This window comes from Mya arenaria, chromosome 8 (assembly GCF_026914265.1).
Source record: "Mya arenaria isolate MELC-2E11 chromosome 8, ASM2691426v1".
NCBI lineage: Eukaryota > Metazoa > Mollusca > Bivalvia > Myida > Myidae > Mya > Mya arenaria.
In genome coordinates, this window is record NC_069129.1 from 35,104,206 (window position 1) to 35,116,844 (window position 12,639).

Below are 12,639 nucleotides of genomic sequence, written 5' to 3' on the forward strand. Positions count from 1 at the left end.
TGATTTATTGCGTCCAATCATTGCATTTAACCTTAAAACATAGTGTTAGCGGTGTTCTTAGCATGTCTGATTATGAGTCAGCAGGTGATTTATTGCGTCCAATCATTGCATTTAATCTTAAAACACAGTGTTAGCAGTGTTCTTAGTGTGTCTGATTATGTGTCAACAGGTGGTTTATTGCGTCCCATCATTGCATTTAACCTTAAAACATAGTGTTAGCGGTGTTCTTAGCATGTCTGATTATGAGTCAGCAGGTGATTTATTGCGTCCAATCATTGCATTTAACTTTAAAACACAGTGTTAGCAGTGTTCTTAGTGTGTCTGATTATGTGTCAACAGGTGGTTTATTGCGTACAATCGTTACATTTTAACCTTAAAACACAAATGAACAGTGTTCTTAGCTAGTCTGATTACATTTTAACCCTAAATTCAAATTATGGCCCCCTTTTTTTTCTTTTTTTTTTCTTTTGACAGGCACATATTTATATTCTTAACCAGGTTTTCACAAAGGGAAAACAAGTTATTAGAATGACTTGCGTCATTGTTTGGGCGGGCTGGTGGGAGCAGGGCAGCTTCAAAGTCACCTTATGTATTGAATAATTTTAGCTAGGTTTGACATATAGTGACCAAACTTGGTATATTGGAAGCGTTTATGAAGACCTTTCATGGGATTGCGTTTGAGGTCCCTAGGATCAAGGTTAAGGTCAAAGTTAATATTAATAGAAAAATGGTTGGTATTGAATAGCTTAAACTTAAAGCTGCACTTTCACAGATTGACCATCTTAACAACTTGTTTTATTTTTGTCTTGGAAAGAGCAAATTTTTGCGTAAATATCTGCAAACCAATGATATAAGATTGCTGACAAAAAATCAGATCGTAGATTTTCATATTTCCATTTGAAAATAAATGTTTTATGGCTTAAACCCTTACTAACAGTTTAAGAAAAATGCATAAAACATCATTTTTTGTACTCAAATTTAAAAATCTGTGATCTGATTTTTTGTCAGCAGTCTTATATAACTGGTTTCTATGGATTTTCACAAAAAATTGGCTCGTTCCAAGACAAAAAATAAACTTTCAATCTGTGAGAGTGCAGCTTTAAGTAAGGGTCGACATATTGCAAGCAAACTTGGTTGAATAAAGAGTTTATAGAGACCTTTCATGAAATTTGTGTTTTGGGCCCCAAGAGTTTAACATGATTTTTTTATTGCTTTTGACAGGCACATACATCATTATTGTATTCACTTCTAAGTCAAAGCGGCGTAGTCGAGTGCGCTGTCTTACGACAGCTCTTGTACATACACATAATAACGAATTTGTTCTTGCTTTTCTGTGTTTATTAGATAATGTACAACCTGTTAAGAGATAATATATGTCAACTCCTGAGGTGTGCTGTATGATTTTTTGAAAAAACAGGTACATAAAGTCACATTAATGTGAAAATGGTGTTAGTTGAGTTTAATTGAACTTATAAAATTATTCATATTAATAAAATTCACTCTTGCTTAGGAGCAAAATTCGGTTCTGAAACTGTTATACTGGTAATTCTTAGAGTTGTTGAGAATTTATGACATCGTCAAAATGACATTTTGATGTGTACTGCATTTCATACAATGCTTATATTCAATGTTGCATCTTTTTTTCGATTTGTTCAAGAATTCTTGTAGTTTGTTTTGGTTCATATTAATTTCTTTTAGTTCCATTGTGACGAAAGCTGATAGCTTGGTGGGGATCGAACCCAAAACCTCAATGGTGGGAGGCAGACACCTATACCACTAGACCAATCTCTCCCTCAAGTAGTTTGTTTAAGTAATTGTTTGTAAAAAAAGATACATTTTATTTCGCTATATTAACTTTTTGGACATAACTATGATCCAGGTAAAAATAGCACAGAAGTTTTTTTTTTTAAGATTTAAATGTTTTTGAAAGTGATTATGTATATTTTTGTGATCGTTTAAATCAAAAGTTTAGCATTTTCTCCATTGATAATAAAAACATATTTCTGACTTATGACACAGGAAATTCCGGAATCCATTACCATTATTTGAAGGCTGGTTGTACTGTATTCATAAGAGAGTTTCCTTGATTGAGGTCTAGAATTTCGAAAAATACATGTATGTTTAAATCTTTTGAGCATTAAGAAACCATAATGGGACTTATAATGTACTACACACTGTACTTGAATCACCATGGAACTTTATAAAATGATAAAAAAGTATATTTGAAGATATATATAGTATATACGTGGGGTGTTCGGGAAGTTTGCAAAATTGCAATATAATTGTTGTAAAATGGGGTATTCTGAAAACGAAATGGGCTTAATAATATTTTATATTTCATTATGCAAATGTTTCAATATCAAACGATTACATTAAACAATACATCCATAAATGGAAATACAAAACTACCATCCAGTACACTCTGGCGCACAGATGACATTACATAACGTCAAAAATGTCAAAATCTAGCACTCTATTGACTTTCTCAACATAGTATCTGCCCGTCAGTACACATTTCCTAAGTATGCCAATCCATTTACGGTAAATGTCTGCTTACCTGCATGCACTGTCAAATGAAGACGCGATCCTCTGTGTTGTCTGTTGAAAGTCAACACTTGTAGCGAAGTGTTGTCCCCGCAACTGCCGCTTTATCTCCTGAAAGACATGGAAGTCCATTGGGGCCAGATCGGGGCTGTACGGGGGATGTTCCAATATCTCGAACTCCAAAAGACTATTTTCCAGCTGCGTGGATGCTGCTCTATGCGCCGGGGCATTATCCTGGTTGAGAATAATGTGGTAAAGGTCCATATTTTGCTGTTTCTTATGAATCCAATGCACGAGATCCCTCCGCAGTACCTTGGAGTAATATTTGGCATTTACGGTCCGACCTGGAACACGTTGTCACAGAATCATACAGAATATACATTTCTTTTCCAAGGCTTTTTTGCACTCTAGCTTTCTTGGCGAGGGTGTTCTGGGATATTTCCAAACGGAGGACTGTTCTTTGGTTTCAGGGTCGTAGTAATAGAGCCACGTCTCGTCCGTTGTGATCCTCAATCCACAGTCTTCCATTCAGAAACCACTCAAGCCATTTGTAAACAAATGTTTTCCTGCAAGATGATAGCGTGGAGGACTCTTTAATAAATTTTATCGTTTCAGGCGGTGTCTTCTTCAGTCCAACATAGAATTTCACCACACTAGGCAATTCAATGTCATGTTGTCACAGTCGTTTTATGAACGATGTTGCCAAATCACAATCAAATCCTAACGGAAGGGACTACAATGTTCACATTTTCAGGAACTGACGACAAGATGTGCACCTAACGTGACGTCTTTAAGCGGGCAATTTGGCATTGATGGACTGATAAAAACTGTAATGTTTTTCACATGAAGTGTTGAAATGTGTACGTGCTCCAGGTTACTGTCAGTGCGTCACCATGGATACAGTTATTAAATCATATCCATTTTCTTTTTGAAATTCAAATAAAAATATGGCTCAGTTACAAAACATACAATTTCAGAGAAATAGAAGATCATATTTGCATTTTACAGTATATTTCCGCGAACTGCCCGGACACCCCTCATATGTTCATGTAGATTATTTTCATTGCATGTATTTAGATTCATAGTTTAAGCTCATTCTCATCAAATAGCATATTCATGATTATATTATATTAATAACTTCCCTTTTGTTTTATCAAATTTCAAGTTATTTTACAGGATACTGAGTGGCAGTGATATAGTTCCGAGTTCTACTATCAAATACAGTGTAAGTGCTTGATTAAATGCTAAATACAGTGTAAGCTCTTGTTTCAATGCTTTTTACAGTTGAAGCACAAGATTCTATAGCAAATTGCAAATTGAATGGGATGGGCCCGGGAGGGCTGTCCTCTTCCATTATTTATGACTTGTTTAGTATTTCATTCAATTGATGGTGCAAATGGACATATAATATAACAATTATGGTAAAAAAGAGTTGAGATTGAGATTTGACTTGAGTATTTTTGTGATATTGGTGTCCGCCTCATAACTAGATTTAATGGCAAATATGGTGTTAATACTAGATTCACACAAAATATTGTGTAAGCACTAGTTCAATTGGAAATACAGCGGTAGTACTAGATTCAATACCCAATACAACATAAAGCGCTAGATACAAAACCAAATTCAGTGTAAGCACTGATTTTAATGGTAAAGACAATGTAAATACTATATTCATAACACATATGGTGTAAGACTAGATTCAATGGCAAATACAGTGTAAGCCCTAGAACTAAACGGCAAATATGGTGTAAATACTAGAGTCATAACAAATATAGTGTAAACACTAATACCAATGGCAAATCTAGTGTAAGCACTAGATGCACTGCCAAATATAGTGTAAGCCTTATAAACAATATTCAGTAAAGTGTTAGCACTGATTTGAATGGAAAATATAGTGGAAGTACTAGATTAATAGCAAATATGGTGTAAACACTAGATTCAAGGGCAAATACAGTGTTAGTACTAGATTCAAAGGCAAATATGGTGTAAGGACTAGGTTAATGGCAAATATAGCCTTAGCACTAGATTCAAATGCAAATATGGTGTAAGCACTAGATTCAAATGCATATATAGTGTCAGCACTAGGTTCAAAGGCATATATGGTGTAAGCACCAAATTTATTGGCAAATATGGTGTAAGCACTAGATTCAAAGGCATATATGGTGTAAGCACTAGGTTCAAAGGCATATATGGTGTAAACACTAGATTCAAAGGCATCTATGGTTTAAGCACTAGGTTTAATGGCAAATATAGCCTTAGCACTAGATTCAAAGGCAATTATGGTGTAAGCACTAGATTCAAATGCATATGGTGTAAGCACTAGATTTAATGGCAAATGTGGTGTAAGCACTAGATTCAAAGGTGTATATGGTGTAAGCATTAGGTTCAATGGCAAATATAGCCTTAGCACTAGATTCAAAGGCATATATGGTGTAAACACTAGATTCAAAGGCATCTATGGTTAAGGCACTAGGTTTAATGGCAAATATAGCCTTAGCACTATATTCAAAGGCAGTTATGGTATAAGCACTAGATTCAAAGGCATATGGTGTAAGCACTAGATTTAATGGCAAATATGGTGTAAGCACTAGATTCAAAGGTGTATATTGTGTAAGCACTAGGTTGAATGGCAAATATAGCCTTAGCACTAGATTCAAAGGCATATATGGTGTAAGCACTAGGTTCAGAGGCATATATGGTGTTAGCACTAGATTGAATGGCATATACTGTGTAAGCACTAGATTCAAAGGCATATATGGTGTAAGCACTAGGTTCAAAGGCATATATGGTGTAGGCACTAGATTCAAAGGCATATACAGTATTAGCACTAGATTCAAAGTCATATATACTTTAAGCACTAGATTCAAAGGCATATATGGTGTAAGTACTGGATTCAATGGCAAATATGATGTAAGCACTAGATTCAATGGCATATATGGTGTAAGCACTAGGTTCAATGACAAATATAGCATTAGCACTAGATTCATTGGCAATTATTGTGTAAGAACTAGATTTAATGGCAAATACAGCGTACACACTAGATTCAAAGACAAATACAGCATAAACACTAGATTCAATGACAACTACAGGGCAAGCAGTAGAACTTATGGTTAATATGGTGTGAGCTCTAGATTCAATGGCAATTAAAGTGTAAACATTAGATTTAAAGGGGCTGTACTCTGTATGAAAAATAGCGAGAAAAAAAAAGAAAATTGTAGAAAACTGACATAAACTTGGCATCGATGTGTACAATGCATTGAAACTTACTTACTGAAGTACCACATGGTTTACAATTTATTTAAGTTTAGCAGTTATTTCGTATTTTTCCATTAAAAAAGATTACTGGGTATGTTTACCAGGTAGAATACATTCCTTATGCGCGATTGGCTAGTTGGTGTTATCACATGATATTACCTAGGTAGGTCTATAGCTTAATTATGTTACCCAATTAGAGTAAGCCATCATAACTCAGTGGATATGACGCTGGACTGCAATTTTGGCGACACAGGTTCGAACCCGGTCTCTGACACATTTTTTTTTTTACATTTTGGTACTTTTTGTTACAATTATGATATCAAAGCGTAACACATTCTATTAGATAATTGTCCTGAGATTTGTTACAGAAAAAAACTCTTTTTGGTGCCAATCTGGTGTACAGTCCCTTTAATAACAAAAACAATGAAGTTACTAGATTCAATGCCTAATATAGTGTAAGCATTGGATACAATACCAAATACTGTGGAAGCACTAGATTCACCACTTAACATAAATAAAGATTTATGATATTTTTCAAGAGGATGCTGAAAATAGTTTTCACATTGTTGTCACCTTTTTAGTGCATGAATGTCTTAAAACATGCAACAAACACATTTAAAAAACCTTTGTGTGTTGTGTTTTAGTACAAGAACTTCACAGATGCAGTGAAATCATCAACAGGATTCACACCTGTCCTAGTGTGCTCATACATCAAATGGGTTAGTATTAGGGTGCAACAAAATCATACTGTTTGTAGTTAATGTATTTATAATTATTCACCCGCCCTGCATGCATGTGGTTTATATCTCATGCAGAAGTCAGCAAATAGAGTTAACAAGTAAAGACATTTGCAATCGGCAGTGTGATCTGGCTTTATTTTGAGTCCCACGGACAATACAGGACATCCCTGTAAACCAAATCCTGCAAATAATTATTATACCCCCACAAACGAAGTTTGAGGGGGTATATAGGAGTGAGCTTGTCGGTCAGTCGGTCTGTCTGTCGGTCGGTCTGTCGGTTTTCATGGTTTCCGGACGATAACTCATGAAAAGCTAGACAGATTTGAAAAAATTTTGGTACACAGGTGTAACATCAGAAGATACAGGTCAAGTTAGATATTGGGGCTGGTGGGGCCTAGGTCAAGATCACTGTTACTAAAAATAGAAAAACGGTTTCCAGACGATAACTCATGAAAGGCTTGACAGATTTGAAAAATTTTTGGTACACAGGTGTAACATCAGAAGATACAGGTCAAGATCGATATTGGGGCTGGTGGGGCCAAGGTCAAGGTCACTGTTACTAAAAAAAGAAAAACGGTTTCCGGATGATAACTCATGAAAGGCTAGATGGATTTGAACAATTTTTGGTACACAGGTGTAACATCAGAAGATACAGGTCAAGATCGATATTGGGGCTGGTGGGGCCAAGGTCAAGGTCACTGTTACTAAAAAAAGAAAAACGGTTTCCGGACGATAACTCATGAAAGGCTAGACGGATTTGAACAATTTTTGGTACACAGGTGTAACATCAGAAGATACAGATCAAGTTAGTGAGCTTGTCGGTCAGTCGGTCTGTCTGTTGGTTGGTCGGTTTTCATGGTTTCCGGACGATAACTCATGAAAGGCTAGACAGATTTAAAAAAAATTTGGTACACAGGTGTAACATCAGAAGATACAGATCAAGTTCGATATTGGGGCTGGTGGGGTCAAGGTCACTGTTACTAAAAATAGAACAAGAGGCCCAAAAGGGCCTATGCTCTACTGGCATGGCTTTTGTGGTCATATCAATCCAGAGCATGTATGTATGGGTAAAAGGCAACCGACATATAGTTTATGTTTTGTGTTTGGGTTACCTGAAAACGTAGCACGTTCAACATCTGAGCCCAGAAAGTATTGTAAGCAGATTAGTTGCATGAACTTTTTTAATATGTGCAAAGTTAAAGTCATCCGACAAAAAAAAAAATGCTTTCAAAACTGTACTCATAGTAAAAATTTCTGTAGTTTTAAAAGTTAAAAAAAGTTGGTCAAAAGGTCAAAGTCAAGGGCATCCTAGGACAACATTGATCAATTTGAACAAACATTCACAATCAGTTGTGCTGAGATGGATGCACGAACACACAAAAAGATTTTCAAACCTTTCCAGATTTATGTTTACCAAACCTGTGAACCCTGGGTGTGGCCAGTAATGACACCAGGTGCATAACTTAAACATTCACAACCAATTTTGTTAAGATGAATGCGCAAACTACAGAACTTAAAGCTAAAAAATGGCCTTTGGGCTTTCAACAAGAACAAGGCAGAGTAATTCACAAAATCAACTGCAGAAGCAATTTAAAGCAAATTGTCTCTCAAAATCCTAGTCTTGCAAATTGTCTCCCTTAACTCTAGACTTGAATTTACATGTACATGTAAACTTGGCTAAAAATAGAATTCGCTCATGCAGACCTGGCTAAAAATAGAAAGCATTTCTTTAAAACTTTCATGGCCCATAATCTAGGCGTTCATGGGCGGATCTTGCTGGTTTTCGAAAGGAACCGAGCTCTAATGGATATCTAGATACTGTACAAGTTTCATCGAGATACAATCAAAAATGAAGACTGTATCGTGTTCACAAGCAATTGTTTACAGACGCACGAACGCACGGACGCACGGATGCACATACTACGTACACATTACCATCGCATAAGCTCTTCTGGCCTATGGCCAGTATAGCTAAAAGTGGTTTCCGGACGATAACTCATGAAAGGCTGGACAGATTTGAACATTTTTTGGTACACAGGTGTAACATCAGAAGATACAGGTCAAGTTCGATAGATCCTTCAAAAACTAAATGAGCAAATATTTACCTTAAAAGTAATTGACACTTGGAAAGATGAACAAACAAAACAAATCCAGCATGCTTCATTTGAACCAGATGCCAGTGGAATACCAGCAGAACTTAAGTATGGCATATTTGCCACAGTAGTGCTTACTACAAATATTGACCTGTCAGATGGACTTGTTAATTCGGCTACAGGAACAGTCCCGGGATTTATTCCCAGGTGGATAAGGATGCATTCAAGCCCAAATATGTAAAATTTGATGATGATCGTGTTGGAAGAAAAGCTCGTGAATGCTCTAGATGTCTTATTCCAGAAGAGATCAGCTAGAGCATCAGCTAGTTTTTCTTGTCAGCAGTGTAACTTCTAAATTACTCAACAGATTTAAATAAAACAATACATGCATGCTAAAAGAAGATGCAGTGTGCAGTAACCTTGGAGTTATGGCCTCTTTTCAAAGGAATGGTTTGCCATTCCTGTGTCCAGGCGGCATTTGGGGGTATTCGTCACTCCTGTGACAGCTCTAGTTTTACTAGTTATGCCTTTCAAAGATGTACGTGTATAAATAGCCAAGTTGTCGTTTCTCTTTGAGGCATTGTATAATGTTTAACTTTATGAATAGGAGGAATACTAGAAAGCATACTAGCTTACAGAAACAGTGAGATCTTGCAGCTTAAACATAATTTAATATTATTGGCTATTAGAAAATGAAAGAATCATATTTATTTTTACTGAGGATTGTTTTTGTATTTACGTTGAACACATATTTTGTTATTTTTAGAAAAATGGCTCCAGTATGCATCTGATCGATCAAGTTGAGATATGTCTGAGCAAGGTGGACTTTTCTCCAATAGAGTGTCCTAGCAGTGGTCCAGTTAAAACAAAGGGAGACAATGACTGGACCAAAACAGGGGATGCAGCTCTGGAAATAGAGTCTGTAGCGCAGTCTAATTGCCCGTATAAATACAGCTTCAATTATCCACCAATTCAACATTTTCTAGACTTGAAAAAAGACCTGAATGTTTAAAATTGTATTTTTTGAAATGATGTTTGGATCACAATGTTTAACAGTTCTGAACTGTAACAAGAAGAAATGGGTTATAAAGTAAATATGACGTGCACAACCAATATGATGTCTTAGTTTCTTGTTACTGAAAATAGAACTGTGTTTCCAACAACTTGATGTGTATAAATGATCATGGATACTTTAAAGGTAATTTACAGTTCTTTTTATGAAAAGCATTTTATGATATGATGCCAAAAACTAATAATTGAAAAATATACTATAGGACTCATTTCTGGTTGTTATGGTTCAATAAGTAAACTACAGAACCCATTTCTGCATCTTACCGTTCAATTACCCTATAGGACCCATTTCTGCTTGTTACAGCTCAAATACACTAGGACCCATTTCTGCTTGTTACAGTTCAAATACACTATGAGACCCATTTCTGCTTGTTACAGTTCAAATTCACTATGAGACCCATTTCTGCTTGTTACAGTTCAAATACACTTAACTCATTTCTGCTTGTAACTGTTCAAATCCACTGTAGGACCCATTTCTGCTTGTAACTGTTCTAATCCACTGTAGGACCCATTTCTGCTTGTTACAGTTCAAATTCACTGTAGGACCCATTTCTGCTTGTAACTGTTCTAATCCACTGTAGGACCCATTTCTGCTTGTAACTGTTCTAATCCACTGTAGGACCCATTTCTGCTTGTTACAGTTCAAATCCACTGTAGGACCCATTTCTGCTTGTAACTGTTCTAATCCACTGTAGGACCCATTTCTGCTTGTAACTGTTCTAATCCACTGTAGGACCCATTTCTGCTTGTTACAGTTCAAATCCACTGTAGGACCCATTTCTGCTTGTAACTGTTCTAATCCACTGTAGGACCCATTTCTGCTTGTTACAGTTCAAATCCACTGTAGGACCCATTTCTGCTTGTTACAGTTCAAATCCACTGTAGGACCCATTTCTGCTTGTAACTGTTCTAATCCACTGTAGGACCCATTTCTGCTTGTAACTGTTCTAATCCACTGTAGGACCCATTTCTGCTTGTTACAGTTCAAATCCACTGTAGGACCCATTTCTGCTTGTTACAGTTCAAATCCACTGTAGGACCCATTTCTGCTTGTTACAGTTCAAATCCACTGTAGGACCCATTTCTGCTTGTAACTGTTCTAATCCACTGTAGGACCCATTTCTGCTTGTAACAGTTCAAATCCACTGTAGGACCCATTTCTGCTTGTTACAGTTCAAATCCACTGTAGGACCCGTTTCTGCTTGTAACTGTTCTAATCCACTGTAGGACCCATTTCTGCTTGTTACAGTTCAAATCCACTGTAGGACCCATTTTTGCTTGTTACAGTTCAAATCCACTGTAGGACCCATTTCTGCTTGTAACTGTTCTTATCCACTGTAGGACCCATTTCTGCTTGTAACTGTTCTAATCCACTGTAGGACCCATTTCTGCTTGTTACAGTTCAAATCCACTGTAGGACCCATTTCTGCTTGTAACTGTTCTAATACACTGTAGGACCCATTTCTGCTTGTTACAGTTCAAATCCACTGTAGGACCCATTTCTGCTTGTAACTGTTCTAATACACTGTAGGACCCATTTCTGCTTGTAACTGTTCTAATACACTGTAGGACCCATTTCTGCTTGTAACTGTTCTAATACACTGTAGGACCCATTTCTGCTTGTTACTGTTCTAATACACTGTAGGACCCATTTCTGCTTGTTACAGTTCTAATCCACTGTAGGACCCATTTCTGCTTGTTACAGTTCAAATCCACTGTAGGACCCATTTCTGCTTGTAACTGTTCTAATACACTGTAGGACCCATTTCTGCTTGTAACTGTTCTAATACACTAGGGAGTTTGAGCCATCAGGGTTCAACTGTATTTTTATTATCTCATGATAGTAACACTGTCTTTTATTCTATGTAGCATTGATGTACAAATACAACAGCCAATAACATCAGACTTGGTCATGTATAAAATTAAATATAAAGTTTCTCAGTGTTTTATGGTAAATTTAATCATAAAAGTAAAATCAAAGATGTTTTGGATTATGAACTTTGCATGTATTGGGTCATTGGACAGGGCTGGCCAACTACCAGGAAACTATTAATTTGTGTGTGTTTTTTTCTTTTTTATCCATATAGTTTGAAATGAGAAATTGTTTGGTTTATTATAAAAATTGTTTTGTAACTGTAATTGTTTTGCCTATAAATGTATCAACATCATATAATCATAATCATAAACTTGAACCAATTGCTGTACTTCGATAAAAGATGTCATTATACTTCAAGTGCTTATATTAAAAATATAGATGCATAATTATTTCTATGCTCATCAGTTGTAGATACAATTGAACTTCTAATTATAATTTGTGTTAATTAAACCTCAAATGAGTTACAGTAAGTTTCTTTGCTTTCAATAAATAGCTTATATATTAGAGTCTGGTTTTACTTTTTGTTGTGCCTGAAAATACAAACAATGTTCTCTACACTTGCAGATTTCTATTGAAGGCAGCTTTTGAATTGTTGTGATCAGCTTTCATATGTTAAGGGAGGCATATATTTGTCAAAGTTTCAGCCTGTTAGTCTGCCCTGAGTTTATATTGTCTCAGCTATAAATATGTCCCTATTGATCAGATTGTAATCAAACTTCAGCAAGGGAAGGTGTCGCATGTAACATCCATGGTCAAGGTCAAACTTGGTCATTGAAGCCTGATAGGATTTCAAAGTCATACTTTGTGTCTCTGCTGCATCTAAGCTTCTATTAATCAAATTTTATTCACAAAATTCAGAATTGTTGAGCAACATTGGTTGATGTTTGCGTATATTAAAAGTTGTCTCACCTCAAAGGTTAATGTAACACTTGTTGGATCACACAATGGATCAGGATAGGGATTTCATACGTGAATCAGCTGCAACTTCAACTTTTCTTCAAATGTACTTCATATACAAATAGCTATTCGAAATTGAAATAATCAAAGAGCTCTTACATAC

General features: G+C 36.0%; 1 protein-coding gene across 4 annotated transcripts in view; it reads left to right on the forward strand.

Annotated features, from left to right (window-relative positions):
* Positions 1-12,085, forward strand: part of LOC128243054 (ribonuclease Oy-like) — a 43,245-nt gene extending 31,160 nt beyond the window's left edge. For all 4 annotated transcript variants that reach the window (XM_052960551.1, XM_052960548.1, XM_052960549.1 and 1 more), the window contains 3 exons: positions 3,721-3,769; positions 6,444-6,518; positions 9,399-12,085. In XM_052960551.1, coding sequence (XP_052816511.1) covers positions 3,721-3,769; positions 6,444-6,518; positions 9,399-9,644 — 370 coding nt within the window. In that variant the 3' untranslated portion in view covers positions 9,645-12,085. The remainder of the gene's footprint in view (positions 1-3,720; positions 3,770-6,443; positions 6,519-9,398) is intronic.
* The last annotated feature ends 554 nt before the right edge of the window (positions 12,086-12,639 follow it).